Genomic DNA, 16,754 nt, shown 5'->3' with positions numbered 1-16,754 from the left:
TGTTCAACAGCAGCTTCCTCAGCCACTTCAGAGGGCATCAAAGTTTCAACCACATGGTGTGGCACTGGAGTCACCAGTGTCTCTGGTAACATCACTTGGCACAACTGCTCTTGCTCACAGCGGGTCAGAAGTGTTACAACGCCATGGGGGAGCTGCTGGTATTTTTACTGAGGGACCCTCCCAGGCTTGTGCCAGAATGACCTTGTACTTTTTTTTCCTTTGGCAGCTGAACAGGTTTGTGTCCGTCAACAAGCTGAAATATTTCTTCACAGTCGACACCAGATACGTCATCAAGAAGCTGGCACTGCTTCTGTTCCCATACACCCACCAGGTACTGAACTGTGCTGGGGCTTTGCCCAGAAATATTTATCGCAGCCCAGGCCTTTCACTGCCTGGATCCAAACTTGAATCCAGCCCAGACTGATGAGCTGAGTCCCTCTGCCGGCTGTTAGCTTCCAAAGCAAAATCCAGCTGGCTTCTTAATGTCAATCCGAATGGACGTAGGCCCGCACCATAGCTTGGCACTGAGTTGTCTGTCTCTTGGAGAGACAGCAGCATGGAAATGCCATGGGGCAGTAGGACTGGCTCTCTGAGGCTCAGGTGAAAGCACCGTGTTGGGGTACGGTTAGAGGGATCATTACACTGAATTGAGGGTTCCATCATGCTGTCGCTGGTGGCAAAAGGTCAAAAAAAAACGTCCATCTTTGCCACTGAGATATGTTTCATATTTCAGCCTTTAAGCACTTCTCATTTAAGAGTCAGCCGTTGCTTGGTCTGTATCACTCTCCAGACCAGAGGGTTGTGGATTCAAGCCCCACTCCAGCGACTTGAACTTTTGATCTATGTTGACACTCCCAGTGCAGCATTGAAGGAGTGTTTCCCTACAATGCAACAGTAACTGCACTTAGTAGCAGTAGTACTTCATTTGGCTGTGAAATGCTTTGAGACATCCTGAGATCAAGACAGGTATTATATTAATGTAAGTTCTTATGCACTCGTAACAAGATTGATAGCAAAAATAGAAATAAATAGATATGATCTGATAGCCATTACAGAGATGTGGTTGCAAGGTGACCAAGGCTGGGAACTGAATATTTAGGGGTATTGATGTTTCGGAATGCTGGCAGAAAGAGAAAACGAGGTGTGGTAGCTCTGATAATAAAGGATGGAATCCAGTACTGTAGTGAGAAATGATCTTGGCTCCGAAGATCAAGATGTCAGATCAGTTTGGGTGGAGGCAAGAAATAGCAAGAGAAAGTAGTCACTGGTGGGAGTAGTCTATAGTTCCTCTGACAGCTACGCTGTAGCCCAGTATAAATCAAGAAATAATGGGGGCTTGTAAGAAAGGTACTGCAATAATCATGGGCAACTTTAATCTTCGCACAGATTGTACAAATCAAATTGGCAAAGGTATCCTTGAGGGTGAGTCCATAGAGTCGATTTGGGACAGTTTCTTAGAGCAGTACATTCTGGAACCATCAAGGGAACAGGCTAATTTAGATCTGGTAATATGTAATGGGGCAGGATTAATTAATGATCATAGTAAAGGATCCTCTAGGGAAGAGCGATCCTAACATGAGGGTGAGAAACTTGGGTTTGAAACTAGTGTCTTAGACTTAAATAAAGGCAATTAGAAAGAACTAGGAGCAGGAGTAGGCAATTCAGCCCCTCGAGCCTTCTCCGCCATTCAATACAATCGTGGCTGATCTCATCTCGGCTTCAACTCCACTTTCCCGTCCGTTCTCCATAACCCTTCAACCCATTACTCAATGTCCCGGCATCCACCGCACTCTCGGGTAGTGAATGCCACAGACTCAGACCCTTTGAGAGAAGTAATTTCGCCTCATCTTTGTTTTAAAACTATGACCTCTTGTTCTAGTATGCCCCACCAGAGGAAACATCCTCTCTACGTCTACTTTGTCAATCCCCTTAATCATCTTATATACCTCAATTAGATCTCCTCTCGTTCTTCTAAAGTCTAGAGAGTAAAGGACTAAACTGCTCAATCTCTCTTCATAAGACAAACCCCTCATCTCTGGAATCAATCTAGTGAACCTCCTCAGAACTGCCTCCAATGCAACTATATCCCTCCTCAAGTAAGGGGACCAAAACTGTACGCAATACTCCAGGTGCGGTCTCACTAATGCCTTGTACAGTTGCAGCAACACTTCCCTACTTTTATACTCTTAGCAATAAATGGGGCGGCACAGTGGCGCAGTGGTTAGCACCACAGCCTCACAGCTCCAGGGACCCGGGTTCGATTCTGGGTACTGCCTGTGCGGAGTTTGCAAGTCCTCCCTGTGACCGCGTGGGTTTTCGCCGGGTGCTCCGGTTTCCTCCCACAGCCAAAGACTTGCAGGTTGATAGGTAAATTGGCCATTGTAAATTGCCCCTAGTGTAGGTAGGTGGTAGGGAATATGGGATTACTGTAGGGTTAGTATAAATGGGTGGTTGTTGGTCGGCACGGACTCGGTGGGCCGAAGGGCCTGTTTCAGTGCTGTATCTCTAAATAAATAAAATTCCATTTACCTTCCTTATTACCTGCTGCACCTGCATACTAGTTTTCTGCGATACTATGTTTCTATGCACGAGGACACCCAGATTCCTCTGCACCGAAGCACTCTGAATTTTCTCTCCATTTAGATAATTTGCCTTTCTATTCTTCTGACCAAAATGGATAACCTCACGTTTATCCACATTAAACTGCGTCTGCCAGGTTTTGGCCCATTCGCCTAGCCTATCCATATCCATTTGTAAATTTCTTATTTCCTTATTGCAACTTACCATCCCACCTATTTTAGTGTCATAGAAAGGTATGAAGACAGTTGGCTAAAGTAGACTGGGTAAATAGATTAATAGGTAAGACGGTAGATAAGCTGTGTCAGACATTTAAAGAGATAATTCAGTACTCAACAAAGAAATATTCCATTGAGGGGGGCGAAAAAGACTCTACAAGAAGGATGAACCAACTGTGGCTAAGTAAGGAAATTAAGGGTGGTATTAAATTGAAAGAAACCGCATACAATGTGGTGAAGGTTAGTGGTAGTCCAGAAGATTGGGAAAATGTTAGAAACCAGCAAAACACGATTTAAAAAAAAAGGGGGGGCAGCTATTAGATTGAGTAATCTAGCAAGAAATATAAAAATATGGTGTTGGCAGTCATATCATAGCATGGATAGAGGATTGGCTAACTAACAAACAGTCAGGATAAATGAGTCATTTGGTTGGCAAACTGTAACGAGTGGGGTGCCACAAGGATCAATGCTGGTGCCTCAACTATTTACAATCTACGTATGATGTACGATTTTTCAATAGGAATAGAACAGTTTTTACAGTGTGTTCTTAATGCTTCTCTGTTCCACTCAGTTATGGGGCCACAGGCCTTAAGAGGCTTGTTTTTTAATCATGCTTGGGGTTATTAAACTGAGCTCATATGTTTAGAACAGTACCAAAAGAGGGACTCTCAGCTCCTGTCAACTCGGGCTTGGCAGAAGATCTTGGGGGGAGTGGGGGAGGGGGAGAGAGTGGAGAGGCCCCAGGCAAAGCAACAAATTACAGTTAAGACTATAATGTCTCCACAAAGCTTGAATTAGGAACTCCAGGGTTCAGATTCTCACTGAAATTTTTCTGTCTTGTCTTAGAACTGGGAGCTTGGGTACCGCGTAGACTCACGCTTGACCCCACGAGAGGATTTTCACGCTAACGCTCCAGACCTGTACATTCCAAGTGAGTGTGTAATGTAGTGTTTCTCGGTGCCAAGGGCTAAGGTAGTAACGTTGAGAATTTTTTTATACAGCGCCTTTCACAACCTCCGGACTTCCCAAAGCACTTTACAGCTGATTGAAGTACTTTGGGAGTGTTGCAATGTCGGACAGCAATGTGCTGATGACCAGATAATTTGTTCGTTTGATTGAGAGGTAAATATTGGCCAGGACACAGGGAGAACTCCCCTGCTCTTCCTCCAGTAATTCCATGGGATCTTTTATTTCCACCTGAGAGGGCAGACAGAACCTCATCTGAAAGATGGCACCTCCGACAGTGCACCACTCCCCAAGTACTGCACTGGGTGTATCAGCCTGCATTATGTGCTCAAGCCCAAGATCTTCTGACGCCGAGGTGAGTGAGGGAAACACTGAGCCACGGCTGACACCAGTGTGTTGGATTACAAGCACTCATTGAGCAGTAGCATGCTGTGTATGGCCTATACCCTTCTTTAGGTCAGAATGGTGGAAGGTAAATGTTCTGTGCAGTCAACACATTACTTTGTTTAGTTAGGAATTTCAAATGAATAGAGTTGTATCGTTTTATCCATTTTCCATTGCCCCGTGATTAAATTGCTTAATCTTTAGCTCCTTCAAAATGGGCCAAGAAAAGAACCAGACACATCCTTGGTCTCCTCTGACCTTACCAGTAGGGATGCTAAAACTGGCAGTAGCACCCTAGCTAGAGAGTGGGTCACCAGTCCTAACCACTCACCAGAGACTGCAACCCCCCACCGACCGTGCTGGAAAACGGACTTGGATGAGGATAGGATCTGGATCATGCTTTGCTGCTGCCCCTGATGGTTGAACAGGCTGTTGACACCCATGGTCCGGGCTCAAACATTAGATATGACCGTGATGGTGAGGCACTGGAGGGTGTCTCGCATACATTGAGCAGTAACCCAGGTAGAATCTGTTGCTTCAGGCGTGTTGCAAAACCTGGGGACCCTTTACCTTTAAAATGCTGCAGTTTGGTGCTGTCAATACATTGGTGCACAGTGGAACGGACTGTGGATTTAGGTCTGCAAACTCTCATGCCATTGAATTGCAGATTCTCAGCTGTGCATCCATAGGGAGACTAAACAAAAGATGTCTAGTTTGGAGGGAGAATCATCCTGGCTGTCTGCCAGTGGTAGTGTCCAGGGGAACCACTGCTCTCCTTTGTGGAATGTGATGACTCCACAAGGCAGACGGTACCTTCATAAAGAGTTTTTAAATGATTGAAAGTTTGGAGTCCCATAACTCACTCGGGTCGAGTCAATACCATTTGACTCACTGAGTTGTCACAAGCCCTACAAGGGAGGAATTAAACTCTCTCAGAGCATGTTACTTAGGTTACAGACTGTGTTATGTAGCGTGAAGCCGTATTGGATACAGCAGACCTCACTCTATTACAAAACCTGTACCTCACCACCTCAAATACAAAAATAACAAAAGGGTCATCACTTCAACTTCAGTACTGATAACCATGGAACTGCACCCACAACGTAGCTTGTATTTAAGGGTTTGATCTAAGCATCACATAGTCTTTAGCTATCATAAGAAACCCTGAATAATAGATAATAGCCAAGTGTATCTTTTCCTGGACACTGAACTCTCACTCCCAGAGACACCATGGAGACTGAGCTGCCTGAGTTCAGATTTCACTGGGCTGGCTTTAGCCCGACCACCACACACTCAGTGCTGAACATGCATGCCGTCGTACCTGATTCCAAGCACCTTTATCTTTAATTGAGCAAGTATCCTGTCTATACAAAACACACGGGAAGTTTAATTAATGAACAAGTTTTCTGCTGCCTTCATGAGCCTTGTCCATTTGAAGGGTTACTGCATTTTGTATAGAGTTACGTCTGTTTTCTCTTCACGCTGAGCAGGTCAAAGATTATATGCATTGCACTGTTCCTATATATTTTTATATATATTTTAAATCTATAAGGTAGTAAAAAGTTTTGCACCTCCTGACCGCAAAACTTACTTCCTGTTGTCACACTTTTCTGTCGACTGTTCCCATTCAGTCTTCCTATGTCAGCTGTCACTGTAATTACAGGTGCTGGCCACTAGTTGGCTCTGTGGGGGGTGTGTCCTAAGTGTGTCTCCCAACTGTGTCGTCATCGTTTATATGCAAAAAAATTCATTAACTGACTGGATAATACAAAGGTCAAATTACACGTATGCCAAATATAAAGGTCAAAGGCAGGTAAAACAGATTTATGATCAGTTCATAGGTATCATTAAATCCAATATTAGCAGGTTATCAGCACCAGAGTCACAGTGCTGTGAAGTACAGTCGCAGTTATAGCCACAATTCAGCAGAAACACAACTTGTTTTAATCTGTGAACTTGGATCACAATCCCTGCTGTCCTGTGGTGTCACATTTTAATTTAGTTTATGAAATGATGTTCTTCTCACCCACGATTCGCCAGCTCAGTGAGCAGTTCCTCCCCTGCCCCATGACCAGCTCCACAATGTGCGAGCTGCAGCTCCCCAGGCAGGGAGAAGGTGCATTCTTCTGTTCCTCCCCCTGACCTCAGTTTCTGTCCCATCGCCACCACCACCATCCCAAACGTAGTGGGCCTGGCTTGCACTTCATGGTGTCTGCAATTGAATGGTGGGGTGCATCAAGCACATGGTCCAACTCTACAGCACTGTATCATCCCTAGTGATTGATGAAATGAGATACATGCATGATTCTCTTGAGCATCTCTGATTTGAATCACTGCACCATTGATGGCCATACCTTCAGCTGCCTGGGCCCTCATTCTGGAATTCCCTCCGCCTCTTTCCTCCTTTTAATTCCTTAAAACCTATCTCTTTGACCCAGCTTTTAGTCATCTGCCCTAATATTGCCTCATTAGACTCGTCATATCTTGTATTATAACGCTCCTGTGAAGCTTCTTGGAATGTTTGATTTTGTTAAAGGCGCTATGTAAATGCAAGTTGTTCTAGAGCAGGAGCTGACTGCTGTCCTTGGTTTTCTGTTTCAGTCATGGCATTTATTACGTACATCCTGCTAGCTGGAGTGGCACTGGGCATCCAACAGAGGTTAGTATTACACTGTGCCGGGATAGTGTTACAAAAGTAAAAAAAGAACTTTGGATGCTGAAAATCTGAAATAAAAACAGAAGATGCTGTAAATATTCAGCACGTCGAACAGCATCTGTGGAGAGCGAAGCAGAGCTAACGTTTCAGGTAAATGGCCTTTCATCGAAACTGGAAAATGTTGGCGATGTGACAGGTTTTAAGCAAGTACAGAGCAGGGAAAAGGGGGGGGGAGGGGAGGAAGGTCTGTGATTAGGTGGAAGGCAGGAAGGAATAAATGGCAAAGGGAGTGGTAATAGAACAATAAAAGAAACAAAAGATGGGTCTTGAGGAGCTATAACTGACAACGGCGGAAGCATTGCCAACAGCTTCTGTTCAGAAGAAATGGGAACAGTGGTTATGACCTGAAATTGTAAGGCTTTTAAGCGCCTAATTGAACGACAAGGGCTGTTCCTCGAGCTTGCATTGAGCTTTATTGGAACAGTGTAGGAAGCCTAGGTCAGAGTGTGATGGAGAATTAGACTGGCGAATGATCGGAAGCTCAGGGTCAGACTTACGGACGGTGTTCCACAAAGTCTGCGTTTGGTCTCCCGAATGTAGGAGACTGCGTCGTGAGCAGCGGATACAGTATCCTAAATTTGAAGAAGTATCAGTAAATCGCTGTTTCACCTAGAAGGGCAGGGGGAAGGGAGGAGGTGAGAGGGCAGGTGTTGCGCATCCTCCAGTTCCACAGGAAGGTAGTGTGGGAAGGGAAGGGAAGGGGCTGTTGGGGGTGACAGAGGAGTGGACCAGTATAATTTGAAGTGAACGGTCCCTTTGGCATACTGAAAGATGTGTTTGCTGGTGGCGGAAATGGCAAAGGATGATCCATTGAATGTGGAAGCTGTTGGAGTGAAAGATGAGGGCGAGGGAAGCCTTTCGTGGTTCTGGAAGGTGCTTGGGGTAAAAGGGGTGAGAGCAGAAATGTGGGAAATGAAACTGACATGGTCGCGGACGTTGTTGGCCATGGTGAGGTGGGGTGGGGACGGGCTTCTTGGTTGAGGATGAAGTAAGACCTATCTGAAGCGCTATTATGGAAGGTTGCATCGACAGAACAGATGTGACGGAGAAACTGGCAGAATGGAATAGAGTCCTTAAAGAAATGTGGTGGGAGGAAGTGTAATCGAGATAACTGTGGAAGTCACTGGGCTTATAGTAGATATTGGTTGACAGCCTATCCCCAGAAATGGAGATAGAGAAGTCGAGGAAGGGAAGAGCCAAAAGTACGTCTTATGAAGAAAAGGGAGGGGCGGAAATTTGAAGCAAAGTTATTACAACTTTTCCAGTTCAGGGCAAGGGGAGGAAGCAGCACTGATACAGTCATCAATGTACCGGGAAAAAGAGCTGAGGGAGGGGATCCGAGTGGGACTGGAAGAATAAATCTTCCACATAGCCCATGAAAAAGCCAGCCATAGCTAGGTCCCATATGGATTCCCATAGCACTTCCCATGGAGGAAGTGGGTGGAGCCAGAGGAGAAGTTGCTCAATGCAAGAACGAGTTCAGTCAGGTGGAGAAGGGCAGCAGTGGATTGGGACTGGTTGGGCCTCCTTTCAAAGAAAAAGCAGAGAGCCCTCAGGCTGCCCCGGTAGGGGATGGAGGTGTAGGGCGATTGCTTGTCCATGGTGAAAAGGAGACAGTCGAAGTCAGGAAACTATTCAAGTGGTAGAAGGCGCTGGAAGAGTCGCAGGGAAATGTCTGGATAAGGGGAGAAAAAATATGGAATTGAGGTGGCAAGTGAGTTCCGAGGGACAAGAACAGGGTAGTGCTGCTCTGCCAGCGGATGGCAGTGTTGCACGGTGCCCATGGGATGGTGTGTGGCACCGCACTGTATCGGCAGGTGTTGGAAGGGGTGCTGTTGCACAAACCACAGTGGTGTAGTGGTAATGTCGCTGGACTGGCAATCCAGAGACCCAGGCTAATACTCTGGGGACACTGGTTCAAATCCCACCATGGCAACTGGTGGAATTTAAATTCAATTAATTAATAATTTCAGTTAATGAAAATCTGAATTGATAGCTAGTCCGTAATGGTGACCATGAAACATCGATTGTTGTAAAAACTCATCTGATTCATTCATATCCTTTACCTGCTGCCCTCACCTGGTCTGGCTGACGTGTGACTCCAGACCCACAGAAAGCCATTCAGTTGTACAAAACCAGTACACAAAAGTTGAAAAGGAATAAAACTGAACAGAATACCTGGCATTGACCTAGGCACCGGAAACGACAATGGAAAATCCAGCCCTATCGACCCTGCAAAGTCCTCCTTACTAATATCTGGGGGCTTACGGCGAGATTGGGTGAGCGGTCCCAAAGACTAGTCAAGCAACAGCCTGACATAGTCATACTCATACCTTACATCCAATATCCCAGCCAGCACCATCACCATTCCTGGATATGTCCAGGCCCACCAGTGGTGGCAACACAGTGGTATACATTTGGAAGGGAAATGCCCTGGGAGTCCTCAACATTGACTCCAGACCTCATGAAGTCTCATGGCAGCTGGTCAAACATAGGCAATCCTGCTGATTATCACCGACTGCCCTCCCTCAGCTGATGAGTCAGTACTCCTCCATGTTGGAAGAAGCACTGAGAGTGGCAAGGGCACAAAATGTACTCTAGGTGGTGGGTCTGGCAAATTGGGTTAAGGAATAGACCAATAGAGATGCAGTGGCAGACATTTAAGGGGATATTTCAGAATACACAAAATAGATACATTCCAACAAGAAAGAAATTCCAAGGGGAGGACCCACCATCCGTGGTTAACTAAAAAAGTTAAAGATAATATCAAACTTAAAGAAAAAGCATATAATTGCGCAAAGGTGGGCGGCAGGTCAGAAGATTGGACAGAATATAAAAAACAGCAAAGAATGACTAAAAGATTAATAAGGAGGGAAAAATTAGAGTATGAGAAAAAGCTGGCTAGTAATATAAAAACAGTAAGAGTTTCTATAGATATTTAAAAAAGAAAAGAGTTAACAAAGTGAGCTTTAGTCCTATAAAAAGTGAGTGTGGGGAATTAATAAGGGAAAATAAGGAGACGGCAGACGAATTCAACAGATATCTTGCATCGGCCTTCCCTTTAGAGGATACAAGTAATGTCCCAGAAATAGCTGTAAATCAGTCCATGGGAGCGAGGGAGGAACTCCAGAAAATTGCAATCACCAGGGCAGTGCTATGGGAGCTACGGGCTGACAAGTCCCAGGTCCTGATGGACTTCATCCTTGGGTCTTAAAAGAAGTGGTGAGTGAGATAATTGTTGCGTTGATTTTAATTTTCCAAAAAAGTCACGGTAATCAGGCAGAGTCAACATGGTTTTGTGAAAGGGAAATCATGTTTAACCAGTTAATTGGAGTTCTTCGGAAGAAATAATGTGCTGTGGATAAAGGGGAATGGTGGATGTACCGTACTTAGATTTCCAGAAGGCCTTTGATAAGGTGCCACATCAAAGGTTGTTGTGGAAAATAAAAGCTCATGGTGTAGGGGGTAACATATTGGCATGGACAGAAGATTGGGTAGCTAACAGGAAACAGTAGGCATAAATGGGTAATTTTCTGGTTGCCACAGGGATTAGTGCTGATCATTTACAATTTGTATAAATAACTTCGAAGAAGGGACCAAAAGTCTGGTTGCTAAACTTGCTGATGACACAAAGATAGGTAGGAAAGTTATCAAGAGGACATAAAGAGGCTCCAAAGGGATATAAATATGCTAAGTGAGTGGGCAAAGATTTGACAAATGGAATATAATGTGGGAAAATGTGAAAGTGTCCATTTTGGCAAGAAGTATAAAAAAGAAGCATATTATCTAAATGGCGAGAGATTGCAGAGCTCTGAGATGCAGAGGGATCTGGGTGTCCTAGTGCATGAATCGCAAAAGGTTAGTATGCAGGTACAGCAAGTAATTAGGAAAGCTAATAGAATGTTATCGTTTATCGCGAGGGGAATTGAATACAAAAGTAGGGAGGTTATGCTTCACTTATACAGGGCATTGGTGAGACCACATCTGGAGTACTGTGTGCAGTATTGGTCTCTTTATTTAAGGAAGGATGTAAATGCATGGAAGCAGTTCAGAGAAGGTTTACTAGACTGATACCTGGAATGGGCGGGTTGTCTTGTGAGGAAAGGTTGGACAGGTTAGGCTTGTGTCTGCTGGAGTTTGGAAGAGTAAGAGGAGATTTGATTAAAAGATATAAGATCCTGAGGGGGCTTGAAGGGTGGATGTGGAAAGGATGTGTTCTCTTGTAGGAGAATCTGGAACTAGGGGTCACTGTTTAAAAATAAGGGGTTGCCCATTTAAGACAGAGATGAGGAGAAATTCTTCTCCTGAGGGTCATGAGTCTTTGGAACTCTCTTCCTCAAAAGGCAGTGGAAGCAAAGACTTTGAATATTTTTAAGGCAGAGGTAGGTAGATTCTTGATAAACAAGTGGGTGAAAGGTTATCAAGGTAGGCGAGAATGTGGAGTTGAGCTTACAATCAGGTCAGCCATTATCTTGTTGAATGGTGGAGCAGACTCGAGGGGCTGAGTGGCCTACGCCTGCTCCTAATTCGTATGTTCAATGTCCATCACCAACAGTAGCTCAGCACCACTACTGACACAGTGAGCCAAGTCCTGAAGGACGTATCTGCCAGACTGAGCCTCCGGCAGGTGGTGAGGGAACCAACAAGAGTGAAAAAACCTACTAGACCTGGTCCTCACGAGTCTATCTGTCACGGATGCATCTGTCCATGACAGTATTGGTAGGAGTGACCAACGCACAATTCTTGTGAAAACCAAGTCCCGTCTTCACACTGAGGACACCTTTGATCATGTTGTGTGGCACTACCACCATGCTAAATGGGATAGATTCAGAACCGACCTGGCAGCTTAAAGCTGGGAATCCGTGAGGCGCTGTGACCATCAGCAGCCGCAGAATTGCATTCATACGCAATCTGTAACCTCATGGCCTGGCATATCCCTCACTCGACCATTACCATCAAGCCAGGTGATCAACCCTGGTTCAATGAGGAGTGTAGGAGAGGGAGAGCATTCTAGGAGCAGCACCAGGCACACCTCAAAATGAGGTGTCAGTTTGGTGAAGCTACAACACAGGACTACTTGCCAACCAACAGAAGCAGCATGCGATAGACAGAGTAAGCAATCCCACAACCAACAAAGCTCTGCAGTCCTGCCACATCCAGTCATGAATAGTTGTGGACAATTAAACAACTAACTGGAGGAGGAGGCTCCACAAATATCCCCAACCTCAATGATGGGGGAGCCCCAACATCAGTGCAAAGGAAAAGGCTGAAACATTTGCAACCGTCTTCAGCCAGAAGTGCCGAGTGGATGATCCATCTCGGCCGCCTACTGAGGCCCCAGCCTCACAGATGCCAGTCTTCAGCCAATCCGATTCACTCCACGTGATATTAAGAAACGGCTGAAGGCACTGGATGCTGCATAGGCTATGGGCTGTGACAACATTCCGGCAATAGTACTGAAGACTTGTGCTGCAGAACTATCCGCTCCCCTAGCCAAGCTGTTCCAGTACAGTTACAACACTGTGGAAAATTGCCCAGGTATGTCCTGCACAAAAAGCAGGACAAATCCAATTTGGCCAGTTACTGCCCCATCAGTCTACTCTCGATCATCAGCAAAGTGATGGAAGGTGTCGTCAACAGTGCTATCAAGCACCACTTAAACACCAGTAACCTTCTCACTGACACTCTTGTCTGTTTAGGTTCCACCAGGGCCATTCAGTTCCTGACCTCATTACAGCCTTGGTTCTAACTTGGACAAAGAACTGAACTCAAGAGGTGAGGTGCGAGTGATTGCCCTGGATATCAAGGCAGCATTTAACCGAGTGTGGTATCAAGGAGCCCTAGCAGAACTGAAGTCAATGGGAATCAAGGGGAAAACTCTCCTTGGAGTCATAGTTGGAGTCATACCTAGCACAAAGGAAGATGGTTGTGGTTTTTGAAGGCCAATAATCTCAGTCCCAGGACATTGCTGCAGGAGTTTCTCAGAGTCGTGTCCTAGGCCCAACCATCTTCGGCTGCCTCATCAATGACCTTCCTTTCATCATAAGGTCAGAAATGGGGATGCTCGCTGATGATTGCACAATGTTCAGCACCATTCGTGACTCCTCAGATACTGAAGCAGTCCATGTCCATATGCAGCAAGACCTGGACAACATCCAGGCTTGGGCTGATCAGTGTCAAGTAACATTTGCACCAGACAAGTGCCAGGCAGTGGCGATCTCCAATAAGAGAGAATCCAACCATCTCCCTTTGACATTCAATGAAATTACCATCGCTGAATCCCCCACTATCGATATCCTGGGGCTCACCATTGACCAGAAACTGAGCTGGAGTCGCCACATAAGTACTGTGGCTACAAGAGCAGGTCAGAGGCTGGGGATTCTGTGGCGAGTAACCCACCTCCTTACTCCCCAAAGCCTATCCATTATCTACAAGGCACAAGTCAGGAGTGTGATGGAATACTCTCCACTTGCCTGGATGAGTGAGGCTCCAACAACACTCGGGAAGCTCGACACCATCCAGGACAAAGCAGCCCGCTTGATCGGCACCCCATCCACCGCCTTAAATATTTTCTCCCTCCACTGCTAATGCACAGTAGCAGCAGTGTGTACCATCCACAAGATACATTACAACAACTCGCCACGCCTCCTTCAACAGCACCTTTCAATCCGTGACCTCTTCCACCTACAAGAGCAAGGACAGCAGACGCATGGGGGAACACCACCTCCAAGTCGCACGCCATCCTGATTTGGAAATATATCGCCGTTCCTTCACTGTCGCTGGATAAAATCCTTCCTAACAGCACTGTGGGTGTACCCGCACCAGATGGACTGCAGCAGTTCAAGAAGACAGCTCACCACCACCTTAAGGGCATTTAGGGGTGGGTCTTGCCAGTGACACCCACATCCCATGAAAGAATTTGAAAAAACTTTGCAAAGCATTGACTTTACTCAAACGTTGCCATCGGCGTTTTGTGATTGAAAGCACGATTTGTAACTCAGCTACATGCTGAGTGTTAGTGGCTGGAAAAACTCATTTGACCTAACAATAATGTCTCTTTTTGCACAGATAAGCCCCATCTTCACCCAACTACTCCATTCCCTATCCAGAAACACATTCAATTATCTCTGCCAACATTTTAGTGTCCTCCCTGCTAGTTTATTCTGTCTCTGTCACTCTTTGAATTAAAAAGTTCCCCTTGGTTTTCCTTCATATTTAGTGGTTATGCTTAACCTCAGTTAGATTTAGTGCAGGATACCAAGGGACAGTGGGAGTGAATGGGAAGGGGTTTGGTCCAATGGGAGTGAATGGGAAGGGGTTTGGTCCAATGGGAGTGAATGGGAAGGGGTTTGGTCCAGTGGGAGTGAATGGGAAGGGGTTTGGACTTTTGGGATTCTGTACAATGGGAGTGAATGCTATATCCTGTAGATGTATGTTTATCTGTTAATGGGGCCTGACATTTTGTTTTCAGGTTCTCTCCCGAGATGCTGGGAATGTGTGCCAGTACTGCTCTAGTATGGATCATTATTGAGGTTCTGGCCCTCGTCCTTGCACTGTACCTGATATCAGTGCATACGGACCTCACTACATTTGATCTTATTGCTTACAGTGGATATAAGTATGTAGGGTAAGTACCAGTGAGATCGTGAAAGGGCCTGCTCCACTGTTAATTCCTGTAACAGGGTGTGGTGTCAGATGGGTGTAATGGGTCGATTATAATGGCACCATGCAAGGTGAGGTTATAACGGGCTGGAAAAGGGGTATATTAGCACTGTGGGGTGATATAATGTCACAGGACCGGGTGCTATAATGTGGGATAAAATGGCATGGTGCAGAGCAGGGGTCTCGCAGTGTTGGGGCATGGTGGTGTGGAGGAGAGGTAAGTACCCAATAGAATGGGCAAGGAGTGTTATCTGCAGATACCTCAGAAGGATTAGGGCCTACTGTCTGGTTCACAGCCCCTCGGCTAGCTCAGAGCTGCCTCCTTTAAAGCTGACGTGCCCTCTGATCTTCCAGAGATGAGTGGTGTTCCTTTCTGTAAGTATTTGAGGAGTGCACCTTTAACTGTGAAGGCTCGTGCTCCTGCTGCTTGGATATTGTAGTGGCCAGCACAAGGGTTGGGGAAAAATGATCCTCACGATCACCTGTCCTGTGATTTACATGCCGAACGTTTGAAGTACAAGTGTTCAGACCAAGCAGAAATTTTGTTTTTGGGGTGTGGGCAACACTGCATTTACTACCCATCCCTAGTTGTTCTGACAGGTGGATAATACAATGGAGAACCAGGCTGAATATAGAAGGTTCAAAGGGGAAGTGAAAAAGCAAGTAAGAGAAGCAAAGAGAGAGTATGCAAAGAGACTGGCAGCTAATATAAAAGGGAATCCCAAAGTTTTCTATAGACATATAAATAGTAAAATGGTGGTGGAAGGAGTGGGGCTGATTAGGAACCGAAAAGGGAACTTGTGCCTGGAGGCAGGGACATGTCTGAGGTATTAAATGAATACTTTGTATCTGTCTTTACTGAGGAAGAAGATGCTACGCAAGTCATGGTGAAAAAGGAGGTATTCAGACATTTGAAGGGTTTAAAATTGATAAAATTGGACAGGCTGGCTGCACGTAAAGTTGATGAGGCACCAGGACTGGATGAGATACATCCAAGGATACTGAGGGAAGTGAGAGTGGAAATTGTGGAGGCACTGGCCATCATTTTCCAGTCTCTCTTAGATTCAGGGGTTGTGCCAGAGGACTGGAGAATTGCAAATGTTACACCCTTGTTCAAAAAAGGGTGTAACTACAGGCCAGTCAGTTTAACCTAGGGAAGCTACTAGAATCAATAACTCAGGACAAAATTAATAGTCACTTGGGTAAATGCGGGTTAATTAGGGAAAGCCGACAAGAATTTGTGAAGGGCGAATCATGTTTTAACAAACTTGCTGGAGTTTTTTTGATGAGGTAATGGAGAAGGTTGATCAGGGTAATGCTGTTGTTGTGGTGTACACGGACTTTCAAAATGCAGGTGATAAAGTGCTGCACAACAGACTCGTGAGCAAAGTTATAGCGCATGGAATAAAAGGATGGATATGAAACAGGCTTTTTAAAAAAACTCATTCATGGGATGTGGGCACCGCTGGCAAGGCCAGCATTTGTTGCCCATCCCTAACTACCGAGACAAGCTTTCAATTCCAGATTTTTATTAATTAATTGAATTTAATTTCCACCAGCTGCCCCGGCGGGATTTGACCCGGTGTCCCCAGGGCATTAACCTGGGCCTCTAGATTACTAGTTCAGTGATGCTACTACTACGCCGCCATCTCACCATCCCATTGTCTATGACAGGAAACAGTAGTGGTTAATGGATGTTTTTTGGACTGGAGTTCCCTGGGGTCAGTGTTCCTGATAATGACCTGGACCTTGGTGTACAGGACACATTTGAAAATTTGCTGATGATACGAAACTTGGAAACATTGTGAACTGTGAGGAGGATAGTGGTCGAACTTCAAAAGGTCAGAGGTTGGTGGAATGGGCAGACAGGTGGCAGATGCAATTTAATGCAGAGAAGTGTGAAGTGATTCATTGTCACAGAATCGTTACAGCGCAGAGGGAGGCCATTTGGCCCATCGTGTCGGCACTGGCTCTCTGAAAGAGCAATTCCCTCAGTCCCATTCCCCTGCCTTCTCCCCATAACCCTGCACATTCTTCCTTGTCATATAACTGTCTAATTCCCTCTTGAATGCTTCAGCTGAGCCACTTTCTCAGGCTGCGCATTCCAGACCTTAATCACTTTTGTCTCATGTCACTTTTGCTTCTCTTACCAAATACTTTAAATCTGTGCCTTCTTGTTCTCGATCCTTTCATGAATGGGAACAGTTTCTCTCTATCTACTCTGTCCAGAC

General features: G+C 45.6%; 1 protein-coding gene across 1 annotated transcript in view; it reads left to right on the top strand.

Annotated features, from left to right (window-relative positions):
* LOC137355978 (protein YIF1A-like) overlaps nucleotides 1-16,754 on the top strand; it is a 43,210-nt gene that overhangs the window by 19,251 nt on the left and 7,205 nt on the right. Inside the window, exons 2-6 of the mRNA XM_068021680.1 lie at nucleotides 11-123; nucleotides 227-331; nucleotides 3,642-3,726; nucleotides 6,747-6,804; nucleotides 14,333-14,488. Of these exons, the coding sequence (XP_067877781.1) occupies nucleotides 11-123; nucleotides 227-331; nucleotides 3,642-3,726; nucleotides 6,747-6,804; nucleotides 14,333-14,488 (517 nt within the window). The remainder of the gene's footprint in view (nucleotides 1-10; nucleotides 124-226; nucleotides 332-3,641; nucleotides 3,727-6,746; nucleotides 6,805-14,332; nucleotides 14,489-16,754) is intronic.

Source organism: Heterodontus francisci, chromosome 44 (genome assembly GCF_036365525.1).
Source record: "Heterodontus francisci isolate sHetFra1 chromosome 44, sHetFra1.hap1, whole genome shotgun sequence".
NCBI classification, from domain to species: domain Eukaryota; kingdom Metazoa; phylum Chordata; class Chondrichthyes; order Heterodontiformes; family Heterodontidae; genus Heterodontus; species Heterodontus francisci.
This window is presented reverse-complemented; position numbering and strand designations above follow the sequence as displayed.